General features: G+C 36.4%; 3 protein-coding genes and 2 pseudogenes across 4 annotated transcripts; all 5 read left to right on the plus strand.

The window, feature by feature from the left end:
* Window positions 1-1034, plus strand: LOC149038264 (melanocyte-stimulating hormone receptor-like; annotated as a pseudogene).
* A 2601-nt stretch (window positions 1035-3635) lies between these two features.
* On the plus strand, window positions 3636-4698 carry LOC149038265 (melanocyte-stimulating hormone receptor-like; annotated as a pseudogene). Its single transcript, XR_016181064.1, has one exon. The product of XR_016181064.1 is annotated as a melanocyte-stimulating hormone receptor-like (transcript).
* Window positions 4699-8427: 3729 nt separating this feature from the next.
* On the plus strand, window positions 8428-9624 carry LOC149038266 (adrenocorticotropic hormone receptor-like). The gene has a single exon (XM_089187725.1). The coding sequence runs from the start codon at window positions 8461-8463 to the stop codon at window positions 9388-9390; it is 930 nt and encodes a 309-aa protein (XP_089043851.1). The 5' UTR covers window positions 8428-8460; the 3' UTR covers window positions 9391-9624.
* A 5597-nt stretch (window positions 9625-15221) lies between these two features.
* On the plus strand, window positions 15222-16368 carry LOC149038267 (melanocyte-stimulating hormone receptor-like). Its single transcript, XM_089187214.1, has one exon. The coding sequence runs from the start codon at window positions 15222-15224 to the stop codon at window positions 16146-16148; it is 927 nt and encodes a 308-aa protein (XP_089043340.1). The 3' UTR covers window positions 16149-16368.
* A 3678-nt stretch (window positions 16369-20046) lies between these two features.
* On the plus strand, window positions 20047-21091 carry LOC149038268 (adrenocorticotropic hormone receptor-like). Its single transcript, XM_089187992.1, has one exon. It carries the CDS (start codon window positions 20047-20049, stop codon window positions 20974-20976), a length of 930 nt encoding a protein of 309 aa, XP_089044118.1. The 3' UTR covers window positions 20977-21091.
* The last annotated feature ends 1393 nt before the right edge of the window (window positions 21092-22484 follow it).

The raw sequence follows: 22484 nt of genomic DNA on the forward strand, positions 1-22484 counted from the left end.
TTCAGTCATCGTTGCACAGCTTGGGGTGTTTAAACGAAATATTTCTCATTGCCAGTTGCCTCAGTACAAGAAAAAGGAAACGATTACAGAACAATGTCGACAACAAAGTTCACTAGGAGTGGAACACAGACGAAAACATTTGTAGAACTGTTATGCACCTCATCTTTTGGAGGTGGATTACATGAAATATTTACTTTTTTCTCAGCAGTGCACATTCTCCTCTCCATCACAGCATTCCTTACAAATTATCTCATCATTGTTGCCCTTCACAAGGAGTCTTCCCTCCACCGACCGTCCAAACTCTTGTACCGTTCTCTGGCAACAACTGACCTGTTGGTTGGTCTTGTTGCCCTGCCTCTCTATGCAACTTATCGGATGTCTTTGGTTCAGGAACACTGGAGCCTTCGTCGATACGCATTTAACGCAGCCTACATCACGGGCTCTGTATTGTTCTTAGTGCCTTTGATGACGATGAGGGCGATAAGGGTGGACAGACATCTCGCCCTATTGTTGGGGCTGAGGTACAAACAAATTGTAACTTTGAAGCGCACATATATCATTGTAGCTACCATCTGGATTTTGTCTCTTGTCTCTTCTTTATGCGCTTTACTTGATGACCGTATAATTCTTTTGCACCGTCTCATAACTGTACCACTTTGCTTGGTTATTTCACTCGCATCATAAACAAATATTTTTCGCACTCTCAGATATCATCAAGTTCAGGCAGATCCCGTTTAACAACAGCCGAGCCAACTTAATGTACTGAACATAGCTCAATACAGAAAAGCAGTGTAGAGTGCACTGTGGGTGAAGTTAGCATGTTTGTTTGTTTTGCACCATTCTTTATCGTGGTAACCGCGATTGCACATAGTAAAACACATTCATCGCACTTGGTCATCCTAAGGGGAATAACCATTGTCTTGGTTTACTTTAACTCGACGTTAAACCCGTTTCTTTACTGCTGGAAGATAAGGGAAGTAAGACAAGAAATGAAGCAGACAATCAGACAAGCACTTTGCTGTCCTTGGGGTTAGACCATCTCGAGTTTTACCCGATCGTACTGGTACTTTCAGTCAAAACTGACTGATAAGGAAGCTCGTCAATCAGATATGTATATGTTTGCTCGAGGTCTTACATTTGAATTTTTCGCACCTTAATAGCTAAAGCCGGGGAAGACAATGGAAACGGTAACCATAAACTTTTAAAAATGTTTTTAATGCTACCACAAATTATCATGAATAGATCAATTCATAATTTAAGGAAAGATATGCGCGCGCATGATCATACTCTCAGGTTTGTTATTATAGGAAAGCGTAAGGAACAAAATTGAAGAAAGAACAATTATTACAAAGTTCTCTTTCATATTCATCTTTTTGCTGAAATTATATGCTGAAGGGGAAAAGGGAATATTGAATGAAAGAAATTATCGACTTTTAAAAATATTCGATCGAAAGGGTCGCTTTATATTTAGTTTGTTCCTGGTGTATTGTTTAGCTGTCTCCACGTGATTTTGATTCTATGTTTAACATTTCCGAGCGATTAACTGTCCCAAACTTTCCCTTACATTTCTTTCAAGTCGTTTCATGAAGTTTTATTGAATTCAGAATTAACCAAAATACAGCGAGAATGTTTCCAATTGATTATCGGGCATAGAAATAGCAGCGCATACATACTGAATGAAGGGGTAAATCTCTAAAGAAATCGTGGTACTGCGTCGGTGGGAGAGTATAGCAGGTAATTTAGTGTTAACAACTGAGTTGAAAACGTAAATTAGCCACCGTAAAAGGTAAAAAAGCTGACGTTTCGAGCGTTAGCCCTTCGTCAGAGCGTTTTCAACTCAGTTGTTAACACTAAAGTACATACATACTGCTTATTTCGCTACTTAAAAAAATGGCAGTTGAGTTCCTTTGTTGTATTAAAAACAGCAATTTAGCTTAGTCTTCATGTTCGCCAAGGGATTTGACCTTAGTGCTAATTAATTTGTACTCGAAGTAAATTTTACTGATTGAGGTAAACAGCTAATAGCGGCCAATTTAAACACAGCGGTCAAACACTGCGCATGCACGCGTTTTGAAAAGAATACGAAGGATTTTCAAACGCGTTTAATGCGTAAAGTGAAGAAGGAGAGGTTAAACTCCTAACTATTTCAAATTGAATGCGTAAAACAATGGAAAGAGGGATTTCCGAGAAAGCTTAAATCTTGGTCTTATTTTATATATATCCCAACTTATTTTTAACGCAGACGCTTTATTACGGCGATAAAGGCAAAAGACAGAACTTTTCTTTTACCCTCGCCAGCACGGCCAAGCTTACGACTCCATCACGCCTCCAAGGAAAGTGTACAAGAAAGTACGATAGTGTAAACTATCACAGCATGGGTTAAGTCTAGAACAACAATGTGTATTAGTCTGGGCCTTAGAAACTTTGAACTTTCAAGGAACTGCGAAAAACTACAAATCATTTAGATTCTCAATGTTTACAATAGCAAATTATCCATCTTAAAGCGCATGCGTAATCATTTGACCGCTGTGTTGTCCATTTATTACTGTTTACTAGTCAAGCTGCAGTCGCTATTCGGAATAATTAAAGAAGAGATAAATGCGAAGAAGAATTGGCGGAAAAAGAACTTTACACAAGAATCAAATAAGTTGTTGCATTTATTTAACAATGAAGGCACTCGTGTGGTTTGCTTCTCAGCTATTTCATCATCGATGAATAAAATAACGGATTAAAAGTTAAAACAAATGACGTACAGTCGAAAGAAAAGTAAATATGTTACGAAATGAATAATTAAGTATTTGATTAAATTTCGTACTCAAAACGAGGCCGAGGGTGTCATGGCTTGATGATGTCTCCTCAGCTTCCTGCGAGCTTCATATCTTAATTAACCCTTTAACTCCCATGAGTGACCAAGACAGAATTTCTCCTTACAAAATCAATACAAAATTAACCAGATAAGAGGTGAGAATCAAGATAAATCTCCATTTGGGGATAATTATTTGATCCAATAATATATTCTCTGGACTAACATTATGAGAATTGTATGACTGATACTAAGGAGAATTACAAATTTGGTCTGGGAGTTAAAGGGTTAACACACACTGTTTACTGGTTACGATGCAGTCGCTATTCGGTTGGCGCGACACAGAGAGGCTGTGTACAGTGCACTGCGGGTTCACTTAGCGTTAGTTGCTTGTTGCGCACCAATCACTAGTAACACATATTAATCGCTTTTTGTCGTTATATAGAGAGTATCAGTTGTCTTATTTTACTTTAACTTGAAGTTATATCCGTCTTTTATTGCTGGAAAATTGGGGAAGTAAGGCAAGCAGTAAAACAGACAATAAGAGCAGCACTTTGCTGTCCGTAGCTGATAATGATTCAAGCTTAACTTAACGTAAAAGATATGGACCGTTGATAAGAATCTCATTACAATGGAATTTGATTCTGGTAAAGAGCGACTCTTTGCCGCGCTGTAAATCACTGAAATAACAGATGTTTCTATATTTGCTTTTAATTGCTATTTCAGAACAGAGGTACCCAAAGGTTCTCGGGAAAATTGATTCTTTTTACTCAATAGAAAATTGTTATGCGACTGTCAGCTAGGACGCAAGAGAAATGCCGAAGACAGAATTATGTCGACAACAAATTTCAGTAGCGATAGAAGTCACACGAAATCATTTTATGAACTGCTATGCTCTCCCTCTTTGGTGGGTGGGCTTCAACAACAACTACCAATTTGCTTCGTAGCGGTTGACATTCTCCTCTCCATCTCAGCATTTGTTGGGAATTCTCTCATCCTTGTTGCCCTTTACAAAGATTCTTCCCTGCATCCGCCGTCCAAACTCCTGTATCGTTGTCTGGCAACCACTGATCTGTAGGTTGGTCTTGTTGCCCAGCCTCACATGGCTCTACGTTGGATGTCCGTGTTTCAAGAACACTGGAGCCTTTGTCAATACGCAAGGGACGCAGCCGACATCACGGGCTATGCATTTATTTTAGTGTCTTTGATGACGATGACAGCCGTAAGCGTGGACAGACTTCTCGCCCTGTTGCTGGGACTGAGATACAAACAGATTGTAACTTTGAAACGCGCGTATATAATTGTAACTACCTTTTGGGTTTTTAACCTTGTCGCCTCTTTATGTGGATTGTTTGATCACCGTATAATCGTTTTGTACAGCAGCCTAGTTATATCAGTTTGCCTGGTAATATCTCTCGCATCGTACACAAAGATTTTTCACACTCTCAAATATCACCAAGCACAAGTACTAGATCAACAACAGCCGAGCCAAACAAATGCACCGAACATGGCGCGATTCCGAAAGGCAGTGTACAGTGCACTGTGGGTGCAGTTAGCATTAGTTGTTTGTTATGCACCAATATGGACAGTTGATATTGTGATCGCTCATACTAAAAAGTATTCATTACTCTCAGTCGTCATCTGGAAAGTAGCAGTTATTTTACTTTGCTTTAACTCGACGTTAAACCCGTTTCTTTATTGCTGGAAGATTAGTGAAGTGAGACAAGCAGTGAAGCAGACAATTAGAGAAGCACTTTGCTGAGTTAGGAGTCCTCGAGTTGTTCCTCAGACTTTCAAAGCAGACTCATTAAGTCACCATTATTGTTAGAGCGCAGTCGTTAAATAAGTTATTGGATAAAACCAAATAAGTGGCTCAATAAAATAGTTGCGCAGGCTGTTGTCGATAGTCTTTATATCTCTGAAAATAATTTAACGACAGACTAGGTAACCCCAGCTATGTGTTTTAAAAAATAAAGTTTCTTGCTGCTATGCTAAAATACAAGATGTCATGGTCGAAGAAAAGATATGCAAACAATTTTCTTTCATGTTTTCTCCTCTTGGTAATATGAAGGCATCAGAGAAAACTTAGAGAAGTAGTCTAAGAAATGTGTTTGAAGCCGATGTTGTGTATTACGAGAAGATTATTTCGACTCATTTTTTCTATAATTAAAAGAAAGCGCTTGACGTTGATGTTGACGCCATATTGCCAAAAGAGACAGTCCAATTTTAGTCTTGAATTTGTTTGTTTTGTGATCAGAAAATTATCTGTGAAGCTTATGTGAAAAAGTTTCTGTTACTTGTTCATTTAACTGAAGGTTACGAAAGTGTATAAGATAAAATTGACCATCTCTGTTCGTTACGGAATTTTTTTACAGATCGATCGATGTGCTGAAGTTATAATGAAAACGGCGAAAACAAGTTTCGCATCATTGTGTAGAGGTCACCATATGTTCAGTTTGTTGCTGGTGTATCTTTAGGTTGTCTCTGAGTTTTACGGATTTTATTTCCTCCATTTCAGAGCGATTAACTGCTGTCCAAAAGTTCCTCAAACGTTTTTTTTTTTAAATTCGTTTTCAAAGCTTTTGTATGAGCTCAGAATTTGCTTCAATGCCATACCATCTAATTATCGCCCTAAAAACATGCATATGTACCCATTGAAGAAGTTATAAAATAGATTTTTTAAGACTTAGGAGTCCCATATCATATTGTAAAACAAAAAATATAGTTCACGTCTTTGTGTTTGTCAAGGGAATTCCCTTTCGGTGCTAATTTGAAATTAAACTGAAACTCTATTTACTGAAATCAACAGCTGGTTGCGATGAACATGTTCTTATTAAATTTACAAGGTACTAAATTATCAGAGAGGATCAGAAAGAAAATTCCCTGGGAAAGAACTCTTGTTAAAGGAGGGATTGACGCATCTTTTAACGATTAAATCTTTCCTCTGGCTTTTTTGTCAGCTAATCCTCCATTGGTAAATGAAATGACTAATTTGAAGCCGGAATAAAATGTTTAATCTATAGAGAGTAATTATTTTGCAAAAACGAAATTTTTTTCAACTTAAAACGAGGCGGCGTATCTGTAGTGGTTAACTAATTTTTCCTAATCTTTGACAGGGTATTTTTAACAATTGCTTCATGCGTCGGTGTGCGGTCATTAATATACGATGCACGCAGGAAGTTTAGAGAGCTTGAAAGATACACTGGAGTTGCTCAACAAGCAACCAAGAGTGATCTTAGGTTCACAAATAATAAATGCTGTTAATGTAGGTTTAACTAGGTGTAGGTTTTAATCTCGACTTCCTCTCATGAATTATTCAACAATATTCACTTCATCTTCGGCAAATAATTATTAAATATTTTTATCGAGTATTGATAGTTTTTAAGTATCCATTCCTTCATTTTCGTTCTCGATCAATAGATAATCATTTTCCCTTAAGCATAGCCATATAACTCTGGTTACTAGAGGAGAATGACTAGTCGCCCAGGGGAATTACGACATGAAGAATTCAGTCACTGCTGTAGACATGAAAGCTTGCTAGAAACCAAACTATTTTTCTTCTCTTTACGCAGACGAGACGTTAGCAAAGAAAAATTTAGACGAACTTTGTTTTATAATTTTTCCAGGACAATCACTTAAATGTGTTTGGCGAAAGGGGGAGAACAAATAAAGAATGTAAAATAAACGGCGAAAAATTGTTTGAACACGTAATTTCTTGCTTTTTTTTTGTTTCGTTTCTTCTTTTGTCGGAGACGAAATGGAGGTAAAAGAGTCACAAAACGTTACTAATTACACAGTTGCATTCAAATGTCCTAAATAAATCATCTGTTGCCATGCATTAATTTTGAATCGTTGTACAAATTCAAATTACTGGACTGATTGTCATAGGTTTGACATCCTTAGCATAAACTTTTATTTTCAGCTTGCTGAGGCCGATAACGATTCAAGGCTCAACCTTACACAAATGTTATTGAAATTTGATTGACAGCCTATATTAATAAAACAAGGTTGTATAAACATCGGCCTTCGATGGTTTCAGGTTCCATTATCAGCACTGCGGCACGGCGTTCCTTCGCCCCCGAGTCGTGTTACTCAAAGCCTCAAACTTATTCACAGGCGAAGTAACTCGTATTGAAGCCTTTATAGTGAGTGCCTTCTCGCAGGCTAAATAAAGCGGATTGTTTGTTGCAACATGAAAAAAAATTATCTTAAAGATGTCTTTAAATATTTGTCTCTTATTCTTATTTCATACGTGTGTATATGACAAGTTAGGCACAAAAAAAGGCTTTTCTGACACAGCAGACGATCATCTGACGTAATTTAAACGATTAAATAATAGTGAGGAAGCTTTTAGATGATTGCTATCTAGCAAATAGAGTTTAAGTTATCATCGTTGTACAATTGCTGCCTTAACGAAATATTTTTCTCGCTGCAATCATGACAAGAAACAGGAAACGAAAACAGAATAAAGTCGACCGAGCTTTTTGGAATTCATAATCTACCACCATACAGGGAATATTTCTCCAAGTGATCATCATCCCAAAATAATGACATTATATCTAAATAGGCTGCTTATTATGTCTCTCACAAACTGACAAAAGAGAGTTTCCTTATTATATCGTCAAAAAAAATATACCCGACGTCTTTGTGTTTGTTAAGGGAATTAACTTTTAACACTAATTTGAATTTAAATTAGACTTATTCTACTGCGGGTATTTACATATATGTAGAACGTCGAAAGAAACATAATCCGGCACGTAAACGAGGCCTAATACAAGTCCGAATCTGTCGTAGCAATTCTCTTATTCTCCATCTCGATAACAAAATTACCCTGTTTACTTTATTATCGGAAACTAATTGTCATGACCAAAGGAGAATTGTTAATTGCTCAAGAGTATCGCTTGAACAACAACCGAATAACTTCCCTTTACATGTAAACTTACTTGATATGGAAATAAATTATTTTCTCGTCATAATTTGAACAAGACATTAGAAACAAACAAATTGCAGATAGGTTTTAGAAGGCCATCTTTCGTTCGTCATTATCCGTGATAATCAATATAAATTTGCTGGCCAAAGAAGAAGGACAACAGTTGAAGTGAAAGAGGAAATTGCAGAAAATTGTTTGCTGGCGTAATAACTTGATCTTGTTACTATTTTGTTTTTAGTTCTAGTCGGATACGAAACGGACAGAAAAAAAGCCACACAGGGCAATTAGATAAACATTTAATTTCAAATATTTTGAAACAAGTTTGTATGTGTGGCTGTACATTAATTTTAAATAGTTGTGTAGTCTACGTAGTACATTCGGTGATTGTCACGAATTCAATTTTTCTCCTACAACAATTGCCATCGCCAGCTTGAGCTTTTGCAGTTTTAGCTTTCCATCACTGATACTAATTCAAGTCTTAACATAACGCAAAAGATATGGACCGTTGATTAGCATCCATTATAATGGAATTTAATTCTGATAAAGAGCGAATCTTTGCCGCACTGTAAAAACACTGAAATAACAGATGTTTCTATATTTGCTTTTAATTGCTATTTCATAACAGAGGCACCCAAAGGTTCTCGGGAAAATTGATTCTTTTTACTCAACAGAAAATTTGTTATGCGACTGTCAGCTAGGACGCAAGAGAAACGCCGAAGACAGAATTATGTCGACAACAAATTTCAGTAGCGATAGAAGTCACTTAAAATCATTTTATGAACTGCTATGCTCTCCCTCTTTGGTGGGTGGGCTTCAACAACAACTACCAATTTGCTTCGTTGCGGTTGACATTCTCCTCTCCATTACAGCATTTGCTGGAAATTCTCTCATCCTTGTTGCCCTTTACAAAGAATCTTCCCTGCATCCGCCGTCCAAACTCCTGTATCGTTGTCTGGCAACCACTGATCTGTTGGTTGGTCTTGTTGCCCAGCCTCACATGGCTCTACGTTGGATGTCCGTGTTTCAAGAACACTGGAGCCTTTGTCAATACGCAAGGAACACAGCCAACATCACGGGCTATGTATTTATTTTAGTGTCTTTGATGACGATGACAGCCGTAAGCGTGGACAGACTTCTCGCCCTTTTGTTGGGACTGAGATACAAACAGATTGTAACTTTGAAACGCACGTATATTATTGCAACTACCTTTTGGGTTTTTAACCTTGTCGCCTCTTTATGTGGATTTTTTGATCACCGTATAATCGTTTTGTACAGCACCCTAGTTATATCAGTTTGCCTGGTAATATTACTCGCATCGTACTCAAAGATTTTTCACACTCTCAAAAATCACCAAGCACAAGTACTAGATCAACAACAGCCGAGCCAAACAAATGCACTGAATATGGCGCGATTCCGAAAGGCAGTATACAGTCCACTGTGGGTGCAGTTAGCATTAGTTGTTTGTTATGCACCAGTATGTACAGTGTCAATTGTGATCGCTCATACTAAAAAATATTCATTACTCTCAGTCGTCACACGGAAAGTAGCAGTTATTTTACTTTGCTTTAACTCGACGTTAAACCCGTTCCTATACTGCTGGAAGATTAGTGAAGTGAGACAAGCAGTGAAGCAGACAATTAGAGAAGCACTTTGCTGAGTTAGGTCTTTCTTGAGTTGTTCTTCAGACTTTCAAAGCAGACTCATTAAGTCACGATTATCGTTAGAGCGCAGTCGTTAAATAAGTTATTGGATAAAACCAAATAAGTGGCTCAATAAAATAGTTGCGCAGGCTGTTGTCGATAGTCTTTATATCTCTGAAAATAATTTAACGACAGACTAGGTAACCACAGCTATGTGTTTTAAAAAATAAAGTTTCTTTCCGCTATGCTAAATACAAGATGTCATGGTCGAAGAAAAGATATGCAAACAATTTTCTTTCATGTTTTCTCCTTTTGGTAATATGAAGGCATCAGATAAAACTCAGAAGAGTAGTTTAAGAAATGTGTTTGAGGCCGATGTTATGTATTACGAGAAAATTATTTGACTCATTTTTTCTATAATTAAAAGAAAGTGCTTGACGTTGATGTTGACGCCATATTGCCAAAAGAGACAGTCCAGTTTTAGTCTTGAATTTGTTTGTTTTGTGATTAGAAAATTATCCGTGAAGCTTATGTGAAGAAGTTTCTGTCACTTGTTCATTTAACTGAAGGTTACGAAAGTGTATGAAATAAAATTGACCATCTCTGTTCGTTACGGAATTTTTTTACAGATCGATCGATGTGCTGAAGTTATAATGACAACGGCGAAAACAAGTTTCGCATCATTGTGTAGAGGTCACCATATGTTCAGTTTGTTGCTGGTGTATCTTTAGGTTGTCTCTGAGTTTTACGGATTTTATTTCCTCCATTTCCGAGCGATTAACTGTTGTCCAAAGGTTCCTCAAACGTTTTTTTTTAAATTCGTTTTCAAAGCTTTTGTATGAGCTCAGAATTTGCTTCAATGCCATACCATCTAATTATCGCCCTAAAAACATGTATATGTACCCATTGAAGAAGTGGTAAAATAGATTTTTAAGACTTAGGAGGCCCATATCATATTGTAAAACAAAAAATATAGTTCACGTCTTTGTGTTTGTCAAGGGAATTCTCTTTCAGTGCTAATTTGAAATTAAACTGAAACGTTATTTACTGAAATCAACAGCTGGCTGCGACGAACATGTTCTTGTTAAATTTTTAAGGTACTAAATTATCAGAGAGGATCAGAGAGAAAGTTATCTGGGAAAGAACTCTTGTTAAAGGAGGGATTGACGCATCTTTTAACGATTAAATCTTTCCTCTGGCTTTTTTTTCAGCTAATCCTCCGTTGATAAATGAAATGACTGATTTGAAGCCGGAATAAAATGTTTAATCTATAGAGAGTAATTATTTTGAAACAACGAAAATTTTTCCAACTTAAAACGAGGCGGCGTATCTGTGGTGGTTAACTAATTTTCCCTAATCTTTGACCGGGTATTTTAACAATTGCTTCGTGCGTCAGTGTGCGGTCATTAATATACGATGCACGCAGGAAGTTTGGAGAGCTGGAAAGATACGCTGGAGTTGCTGAACAAGCAACCAAGAGTGATCTTAGGTTCACAAATAATAAATGCTGTTAACGTACGTTTAACTAGGTGTAGGTTTTAACCTCGACTTCCTCTTGGGAATTATTCAACAATATTCACTTCATCTTTGGCAAATAATTGTTAAATATTTTTATCGAGTGTTGATAGTTTTTAAGTATCCATTCCTTCATTTTCGTTCTCGATCAATAGATAATCATTTTCCCTTAAGCATAGCCATATAACTCTGGTTACTGGAGGAGAATGACTAGTCGCCCAGGGGAATTACGACATGAAGAATTCAGTCACTGCTGTATACATGAAAGCTTGCTTGAAACCAAGCTATTTTTCTTCTCTTTACGCAGACGAGACGTTAGCAAAGAAAAATTTAGACGAACTTTGTTTTATAATTTTTCCAGGAGAATCACTTAAATGTGTTTGGCGAAAGGGGGAGAACAAATAAAGAATGTAAGATAAACGGCGAAAAATTGTTTGAACACGTAATTTCTTGCTTTTTTTTAGTTTCGTTCTTCTTTTGTCGGAGACGAAATGGAGGTAAAAGAGCCACAAAACGTTACTAATTACACAGTTGCATTCAAATGTCCTAAATAAATCATCTGTAGCCGTGCATTAATTTTGAATCGTTGTACAAATTCAAATTACTGGACTGATTGTCATAGGTTTGACATCCTTAGCTTAAACTTTTATTTTCAGCTTGCTGAGGCCGATAACGATTCAAGGCTCAACCTTACACAAATGATATTGAAATTTGATTGACAGCCTATATTAATAAAACAAGGTTGTATAAACATCGCCCTTCGATGGTTTCAGGTTTCATTATCAGCACTGCGGCACGGCGTTCCTTCGCCCCCGAGTCGTGTTACTCGAAGCCTCAAACTTATTCACGGGCAAAGTAACTCGTATTGAAGCCTTTATAGTGAGTGCCTTCTCGCAGGCTAAATAAAGCGGATTGTTTGTTGCAACATGAAAAAAAATTATCTTAAAGATGTGTTTAAATATTTGTCTCTTATTCTTATTTCATAGGTGATTTATATGACAAGTTAGGCACAAAAAAAGACTTTTTTGACACAGCAGACGATCATCTGACGTATTTTAACGATTAAATAATAGTGAGGAAGCTTTTACATGATTGCTATGTAGCAAATAGGGTTTAAGTGATCGTCGTTGTACAATTGCTGCCTTAACTAAATATTTTTCTCGCTGCAATCATGACAAGAAACGGGAAACGAAAACAGAATAAAGTCGACCGAGTTTTTTGGAATTCATAATCTACCACCATACAGGGAATATTTCTCCAAGTGATCATCATCCCAAAATAATGACATTATATCTAAATAAACCGGCAATTCTCTTATTCTCCATCTCGATAACAAAATTACCCTGTTTACTTTATTATTGGAAACTAATTGTCATGACCAAAGGAGAATTGTTAATTGCTCAAGAGTATCGCCTGAACAACAACCGAATAACTTCCCTTTACATGTAAACTTACTTGATATGGAAATAAATTATTTTCTCGTCATAATTTGAACAAGACATTAGAAACAAACAAATTGCAGATAGGTTCTAGAAGGCCATCTTTCGTTCGTCATTATCCGGGATAATCAATATAAATTTGCTGGCCAAAGAAGAAGGACAACAGTTGAAGAGAAAGAGGAAATTGCAGAAAATTGTTTGCTGGCGTAATAACTTGATCTTGTTACTATTTTGTTTTTAGTTCTAGTCGGATACGAAACGGACAGAAAAAAAGCCACACAGGGCAATTAGATAAACATTTAATTTCAAATATTTTGAAACAAGTTTGTATGTGTGGCTGTACATTAATTTTAAATTATTTGATCCAATACTATATTCTCTGGACTAACATTATAAGAATTGTATGACTGATACTAAGGAGACTTACAAATTTGATCTGGGAGTTAAAGGGTTGACACACACTGTTTACTGGTTCAGATGCAGTCGCTAGTCGGTCGGCGCGATACAGAGGGGCCGTGTATAGTGCACTGCGGGTGCAGTTAACGTTAGTTGTTTGTTGCGCACCAATCTATAGTAAAACATATCAGTCACACCTAGTCGTTATATGGAGAACATCAGTTGTCTTACTTTACTCTAACTTGAAGTTATATCCGTTCTTTACTGCTGGAAAATTAGTGAAGTAAGACAAACAGTAAAACAGACAATCAGAGAAGCACTTTGCTGTCCGTAGCGTTACCTCCTCCTCGGTTTGGTCTTGTAAGACTTTCATTAAGTCACGATTATTATTAGGGAGCGCTCGTCAAAGATATTATTACTTAAGAGGAGGAAATAAGAAGTTCAGCAGAATCGTTGTATGTCGAGCTTTTGTCAGTAGTCTTTTCAAAGAGTAAACGCTAGTGAGGGAGTTTGAAGTAAATGTTGCTGATGAAGGCAGAATTGAAGAACTGTGCGGCGAGTTTTGATAATTCCTTAGAATACGTCCATTGATTTTCGACCACCACTTATAAATTGTTTTCTTCACTTCAGTATTAAGATGTAACCGTTGTGACTAAAAGGAGAATTTTGACAATTGCCCCAGAGCATCGCAAAATTACCTGCCGTTTACATGAGAGCTTTCTTGATACAAAAACACTTTTGTTATCTCACTAACGTAGACGTAGGAAGAAAGAAAACTACATCATAGGGTCACATAGGCTAACTTATCCTCGTTATTGTTTAGTACTGTCTTCAATAAAGGGAGAATATTTCAATTTAATAATGGACACCTATATGAGATCTTATCTTAATGTACTGCGTATTTCATCATTTCAAAAGGTGAAAAAAAATTTCTTCTATAGTATTGTCAAACAGTAGTATAGCCGATGTCTATTTATTTGTCAACGAAATTACCTTTTAGTGCTAATTTGTTAAAACTGAATACCTTTGAGACTAAAAACTTGTCGCAACCCACACAAACGCTTTTAGTAGTTTGATCAGCTGCAGAAATTGAAAATTTTCTGGATAAACACTTACTCTATATAAAAGATTTGGATGAGTTGTTGGTTTGTCTATCAGCAATTTTCCCGTCCGAAAACAAAACAATGGATCTAAAGTTAATATATAAATATAAACATTTACCACTTAATATATCTTTTCAAATAGCAGCATTTTCGAAAAAAAGGTTTATATATTCGAAAATGCTGCTATTTGAAAAAAATATATTAAATGGTCTATGTATATATATATATATATATATATATATATATATATATATATATATATATGTGTGTGTGTGTGTGTGTGTGTGTGTGTGTGTGTGTGTGTATTTTCTTTTCTCATCACGGTGTCTTTTTTTGATGAGAAAAGAAAAGATAAATTTATTTGATATTTATTTTCAAATTTGAAAGGTTTTTAAAAACGGGTATTTACTTATATGTATAACGTCGAAACAAACGTAATCATGTAAACTAGGCCTAATGCAAGTCCGAATCTGTCGTGGCAAGCAGGTGTCATCTTAACAATTTATTCGTTCCTCAGTGTGCGATATAAAGCACGAGACAATCTTAGAGAGTTTGAAATATGGGTCAGAGTTGGTAAAGACGAAGCCTCTCCTAGAACAATTGTAAATTTTTCATCGACTGTTGTTAAGCTTTGAGCGCCCATCCCTTCATTTTCCATCTCGATTAATAAATTATCCTGTCTACTTCATAATTGGAAACTAACTGTTATCACCAAAGTAGAATCGTTAATTGCTCAAGAGAATCGCAGGGACAAAAATTGAATAACTTTCCTTTTACAGTTGCAGAAAATGTTTTGCCAAAGGGATAACTTGATCCTGTTACTGTTTTATTGTTAATTCTAGTCGGATACGAAACGGAGAGAAAAAAAAAACCCACAAAGCGAAGGTAGATACACAGTTAATTTCAAATATTTTGAAACAAGTTTGCATAGTTGAATAATTGTGTTTTCTACCTAGTACATTGGGTGATTGTCACAAATTCAAGTTTTCTCCTAGTACAATTGACATCACCAGAGTGAGCTTTTGCATTTTTAGCTTTCCGTAGCTGATAATGATTCAAGTCTCAACTTCACACGAAAGGAATGGACCCTTGATTTGCATCCCATTATAATGAAATTTAATTCTGATAAAGAGCGACTCTTTGCCGCCCTGCAAAAACACTGAAATAACAGATGTTTCTATAATTGCCTTTTATTGCTATTTCATAACAGAGGCACCCAAAGGTTCCCGGGAAAAATTTTTTTTTTGATCCAATCGAAAATTTCCTGATGCATTTTAAATGAGTAAGTCAGCATGCGATTGTTAGTTAGGAAGTAAAGCTACAGTAATCCTTGCTGTCATTTTTCGTTGCAAGAACAGAAACCTATGAGAAAAGGGAAACACTGAAGACAGAATTATGTCGACAACAAATTTCAGTAGCGGTAGAAGTCACACGAAATCATATGAAGAACTGCTATGCTCTCCCTCTTTGGTGGGTGGGCTTCAACAACAATCAATTTGCTTCTTAGCGGTTGACATTCTCCTCTCCATCACAGCATTTGCTGGAAATTTTCTTATCCTTGTGGCACTTCGCAAGAAATCTTCCCTGCATCCGCCGTCCAAACTCCTGTATTGTTGTCTGGCAACAACTGATCTGTTAGTTGGTCTTGTTTCCCTGCCTCTCTGTGCTCTATATTGGATGTCCGTGTTTCAAGAACACTGGAGCCTTTGTCGATACGCAAGAGACGCAGCCAACATCACAGCCTGTGTATTGTTTTCAGTGTCTTTGATGACGATGACGGCCATAAGCTTGGACAGACTTCTCGCCCTGTTGTTGGGACTGCGATACAAGCAAATTGTAACTTTGAAGCGCACGTATATTATTGTAACTACCTTTTGGGTTTTTGCCCTTGTCGCTTCATTAAGTGGATTTTTTTATCACGGTATAATCTTTATGTACAGCTCCCTAGTTATATTACTTTGCCTGGTAATATCATTCGCATCGTACACAAAAATTTTTTGCACTCTCAGAAATCACCAAGTACAAGTACGAGATCAACAACAGCTGAGCCAAACAAATACACTGAACACGGCGCGATTCAGAAAGGCAGTATACAGTGCACTGTGGGTGCAGTTAGCATTAGTTGTTTGTTATGCACCAATGTGTACAGTGAATATTGTGATCGCTCATACCAAAAAATATTCATTTCTCCTAGTCGTCATCTGGGAAGTAGCATTTATTTTACTTTGCTTCAACTCGACGTTAAACCCGTTCCTTTACTGCTGGAAGATTAGTGAAGTGAGAGAGGCAGTGAAGCAGACAATTAGAGAAGCACTTTGCTGAGTTAGGTATTCCTCGAGTTGTTCCTCAGACTTTGAAAGCAGAATCCCTAAGTCACGATTATTATTTGAGAGAAGTCGTTAAGTACGTTTTTGGATAAAAGTAAAGAAGTGGCTCAATAGAATAGTTGCACAGGCTGTTGTCGAAAGTCTTTATATCTCTGAGAAAAATTTAACGACAGACTAGGTAACCGTAGCTATGTGTTTTCAAAAATATGGTTTCTTGCCGCATGCTAAAAAAAAACAAGATGTCATAATCGAAGAAAAGATATGCAAACATTTTACTTTCATGTTTTCTCCTCTTAGCAATATGAAGGTATCAGATATAACTTGAAAGAGTAGTTTAAGAAATGTGCTTAAGGCCGATGTTGTGTGTTACGATAAAACTATTTCGACTCATTAAACTCGTAACTAAAAGGAAACGCTTGACGTTGATGTTGACGCCATATTTCCAAAAGAGACGGTCCAATTTGTTTGTTTTGTGATCAGAATATTATCCGTAAAGCTTATGTGAAGAAGTTTTTGCTACTTGTATATTTACCTGAAGGTTACGAAAGAATACGGAATAAAATTGACCATCTCTGTTTATTACAGAATTTTTTTACAGATCCATCGATGTTCTGAAATCATATTGGCAACGGCGAAAAACAAGTTTCGCATCATTTGTATAGAGATCACTATATGTCCAGTTTGTCGCTGGTGTATCCTTAAGTTGTCTGTGAGTTTTACGGAATTTATTTCCTCCATTTCCGAGCGATTAACTGCTGTTCCAATTTTTTTTTTTATTCAGTCGTTTTCAAAGCTTTTGTATGAGCTCAGAGTTCGCTTCAATATTATACCATCTAATTATCGCCCTAATAACGACATGTTTATTTCACCCGTTAAAGAAGTGATGATATCGATCTTTTAAGACTTAGGAGTCCCATAACGTATTATAAAACAAAAAAATATAGCCCATGTCTTTGTGTTTGTCAAGGGAATTCACTTTCAACGCTAATTTGAAATTAAACTGAAAGGTTACTTACTGAAATCAACAGCTGGCTGCGACGAACATGTTCTTGTTAAATTTTCAAGGTACTGAATTATCAGAGAGGATCAGAAAGAAAATTATCTGGGAAAAAACTCCTGTTAAAGGAGAGATTGACGCATCTTTTAACGATTAAATCTTTCCTCTGGCTTTTTTTTCAACTAATCCTCCGTTGGTAAATGAAATGACTGATTTGAAGCCGGAATAGAATGTTTAACCTATAGAGAGTAATTATTTTGCAAAAACGAAAATTTTTCCAACTTAAAACGAGGCGGTTGTGGTGGTTAACTAATTTTTCCTAATCTTTGACAGGGTATTTTTGACAATTGCTTGTGCGTCAGTGTGCGGTCATTAATATGCACGATGGACGCAGGAAGTTTGGAGAGCTTAAAAGATACGCTGGAGTTGCTTCACAAGCAACCAAGAGTGATCTTAGGTTCACAAATAATAAATGCTGTTAATGTAGGTTTAACTAGGTGTAGGTTTTAACCTCGACATCCCCTCGGGAATTATTCAACAATATACACTTCATCTTCGGCAAATAATTGTTAAATATTTTTATCGAGTGTTGATAGTTTTTAAGTAACTATTCAATTCTTTCATTTTCGTTCTCGATCAATAGATTATCATTTTCCCTTAAGCATAGCCATATAACTCTGGTTACTGGAGGAGAATGACTAGTCGCCCAGGGGAATTACGACATGAAGAATTCAGTCACTGCTGTATACATGAAAGTTTGCTAGAAACCAAACTTTTTTCTTCTCTTTACGCGGACAAGACGTTGGCAAAGAAAAATTTAGACGAACTTTGTTTTATAATTTTTCCAGGACAATCACTTAAATGTGTTTGGCAAAAGGGGAGAACAAATAAAGAATGTAAAAGAAAAAGCGAAAAATTGTTTGAACACGTAATTTCTTGCTTTTTTTTTGTTTCGTTTCTTCTTTTGTCGGAGACGAAATGGAGGTAAAAGAGCCACAAAACGTTATTAATTACACAGTTCCATTCAAATGTCCTAAATAAATCATCTGTTGCCATGCATTAATTTTGAATCGTTGTACAAATTCAAATTACTGGACTGATTGTCATAGGTTTGACATCCTTAGCATAAACTTTTATTTTCAGCTTGCTGAGGCTGATAACGATTCAAGGCTCAACCTTACACAAATGTTATTGAAATTGATTGACAGCCTATATTAATAAAACAAGGTTGTATAAACATCAGCCTTCGATGGTTTCAGGTTCCATTATTAGCACTGCGGCACGGCGTTCCTTCGCCCCCGAGTCGTGTTACTCAAAGCCTCAAACTTATTCACGGGTGAAGTAACTCGTATTGAAGCCTTTATAGTGAGTGCCTTCTCGCAGGCTAAATAAAGCGGATTGTTTGTTGCAACATAAAAAAAAAATTATCTTAAAGATGTGTTTAAATATTTGTCTCTTATTCTTATTTCATACGTGTGTATATGACAAGTTAGGCACAAAAAAAGGCTTTTCTGACACAGCAGACGATCATCTGACGTAATTTAAACGATTAAATAATAGTGAGGAAGCTTTTAGATGATTGCTATGAAGCAAATAGAGTTTAAGTTATCGTCGTTGTACAATTGCTGGCTTAACGAAATATTTTTCTCGCTGCAATGATAACAAGAAACGGGAAACGAAAACAGAATAAAGTCGACCGAGCTTTTTGGAATTCATAATCTACCACCATACAGGGAATATTTCTCCAAGTGATCATCATCCCAAAATAATGACATTATATCTAAACAGGCTGCTTACTATGTCTCTCACAAACTGACAAAAGAGAGTTTCCTTATTATATCGTCAAAAAAAATATACCCGACGTCTTTGTGTTTGTTAAGGGAATTAACTTTTAAAACTAATTTGAATTTAAATTAAACTTATTCTACTGCGGGTATTTACATATATGTAGAACGTCGAAAGAAACATAATCCGGCACGTAAACGAGGCCTAATACAAGTCCGAATCTGTCGTAGCAATTCTCTTATTCTCCATCTCGATAAAAAAATTACCCTGTTTACTTTATTATCGGAAACTAATTGTCATGACCAAAGGAGAATTGTTAATTGCTTAAGAGTATCGCTTGAACAACAACCGAATAACTTCCCTTTACATGTAAACTTCCCTTTACATGTAAACTTACTTGATATGGAAATAAATTATTTTCTCGTCATAATTTGAACAAGGCATTAGAAACAAACAAATTGCAGATAGGTTCTAGAAGGCCATCTTTCGTTCGTCATTATCCGGGATAATCAATATAAATTTGCTGGCCAAAGAAGAAGGACAACAGTTGAAGTGAAAGAGGAAATTGCAGAAAATTGTTTGCTGGCGTAATAACTTGATCTTGTTACTATTTTGTTTTTAGTTCTAGTCGGATGCAAACCGGAGAGAAAAAAAGCCACACAGCGCAATTAGATAAACATTTAATTTCAAATATTTTGAAACAAGTTTGTATGTGTGGCTGTACATTAATTTTAAATAGTTGTGTAGTCTACGTAGTACATTCGGTGATTGTCACGAATTCAATTTTTCTCCTACAACAATTGCCATCGCCAGCTTGAGCTTTTGCAGTTTTAGCTTTCCATCACTGATAATAATTCAAGTCTTAACATAACGCAAAAGATATGGACCGTTGATTAGCATACATTATAATGGAATTTAATTCTGATAAAGAGCGACTCTTTGCCGCATTGTAAAAACACTGAAATAACAGATATTTCTATATTTGCTGTTAATTGCTATTTCATAACAGAGGCACCCAAAGGTTCTCGGGAAAATTGATTCTTTTTACTCAACAGAAAATTTGTTATGCGACTGTCAGCTAGGACGCAAGAGAAACGCCGAAGACAGAATTATGTCGACAACAAATTTCAGTAGCGATAGAAGTCACTTAAAATCATTTCATGAACTGCTATGCTCTCCCTCTTTGGTGGGTGGGCTTCAACAACAACTACCAATTTTCTTCGTTGCGGTTGACATTCTCCTCTCCATTGCAGCATTTGCTGGAAATTCTCTCATCCTTGTTGCCCTTTACAAAGAATCTACCCTGCATCCGCCGTCCAAACTCCTGTATCGTTGTCTGGCAACCACTGATCTGTTGGTTGGTCTTGTTGCCCAGCCTCACATGGCTCTACGTTGGATGTCCGTGTTTCAAGAACACTGGAGCCTTTGTCAATACGCAAGGGACGCAGCCAACATCACGGGCTATGTATTTATTTTAGTGTCTTTGATGACGATGACAGCCGTAAGCGTGGACAGACTTCTCGCCCTTTTGTTGGGACTGAGATACAAACAGATTGTAACTTTGAAACGCACGTATATTATTGTAACTACCTTTTGGGTTTTTAACCTTGTCGCCTCTTTATGTGGATTTTTTGATCACCGTATAATCGTTTTGTACAGCAGCCTAGTTATATCAGTTTGCCTGGTAATATTACTCGCATCGTACACAAAGATTTTTCACACTCTCAAAAATCACCAAGCACAAGTACTAGATCATCAACAGCCGAGCCAAACAAATGCACTGAATATGGCGCGATTCCGAAAGGCAGTATACAGTGCACTGTGGGTGCAGTTAGCATTAGTTGTTTGTTATGCACCAGTATGTACAGTGTCAATTGTGATCGCTCATACTAAAAAATATTCATTACTCTCAGTCGTCAAACGGAAAGTAGCAGTTATTTTACTTTGCTTTAACTCGACGTTAAACCCGTTCCTATACTGCTGGAAGATTAGTGAAGTGAGACAAGCAGTGAAGCAGACAATTAGAGAAGCACTTTGCTGAGTTAGGTCTTTCTTGAGTTGTTCTTCAGACTTTCAAAGCAGACTCATTAAGTCGCGATTATTGTTAGAGCGCAGTCGTTAAATAAGTTATTGGATAAAACCAAATAAGTGGCTCAATAAAATAGTTGCGCAGGCCGTTGTCGATAGTCTTTATATCTCTGAAAATAATTTAACGACAGACTAGGTAACCACAGCTATGTGTTTTAAAAAATAAAGTTTCTTTCCGCTATGCTAAATACAAGATGTCATGGTCGAAGAAAAGATATGCAAACAATTTTCTTTCATGTTTTCTCCTCTTGGTAATATGAAGGCATCAGATAAAACTCAGAAGAGTAGTTTAAGAAATGTGTTTGAGGCCGATGTTATGTATTACGAGAAAATTATTTGACTCATTTTTTCTATAATTAAAAGAAAGCGCTTGACTTTGATGTTGACGCCATATTGCCAAAAGAGACAGTCCAGTTTTAGTCTTGAATTTGTTTGTTTTGTGATTAGAAAATTATCCGTGAAGCTTATGTGAAGAAGTTTCTGTCACTTGTTCATTTAACTGAAGGTTACGAAAGTGTATGAAATAAAATTGACCATCTCTGTTCGTTACGGAATTTTTTTACAGATCGATCGATGTGCTGAAGTTATAATGACAACGGCGAAAACAAGTTTCGCATCATTGTGTAGAGGTCACCATATGTTCAGTTTGTTGCTGGTGTATCTTTAGGTTGTCTCTGAGTTTTACGGATTTTATTTCCTCCATTTCCGAGCGATTAACTGTTGTCCAAAGGTTCCTCAAACGTTTTTTTTTTAATTCGTTTTCAAAGCTTTCGCATGAGCTCAGAATTTGCTTCAATGCCATACCATCTAATTATCGCCCTAAAAACATGTATATGTACCCATTGAAGAAGTGGTAAAATAGATTTTTAAGACTTCGGAGGCCCATATCATATTGTAAAACAAAAAATATAGTTCACATCTTTGTGTTTGTCAAGGGAATTCTCTTTCAGTGCTAATTTGAAATTAAACTGAAACGTTATTTACTGAAATCAACAGCTGGCTGCGACGAACATGTTCTTGTTAAATTTTCAAGGTACTAAATTATCAGAGAGGATCAGAAAGAAAATTATCTGGGAAAGAACTCTTGTTAAAGGAGGGATTGACGCATCTTTTAACGATTAAATCTTTCCTCTGGCTTTTTTTTTCAGCTAATCCTCCGTTGATAAATGAAATGACTGATTTGAAGCCGGAATAAAATGTTTAATCTATAGAGAGTAATTATTTTGAAACAACGAAAATTTTTCCAACTTAAAACGAGGCGGCGTATCTGTGGTGGTTAACTAATTTTCCCTAATCTTTGACCGGGTATTTTAACAATTGCTTCGTGCGTCAGTGTGCAGTCATTAATATACGATGCAAGCAGAAAGTTTGGAGAGCTGGAAAGATACGCTGGAGTTGCTGAACAAGCAACCAAGAGTGATCTTAGGTTCACAAATAATAAATGCTGTTAACGTAGGTTTA

Source organism: Pocillopora damicornis, chromosome 11 (assembly GCF_964200805.1).
Source record: "Pocillopora damicornis chromosome 11, jaPocDami1.2, whole genome shotgun sequence".
NCBI lineage: Eukaryota > Metazoa > Cnidaria > Anthozoa > Scleractinia > Pocilloporidae > Pocillopora > Pocillopora damicornis.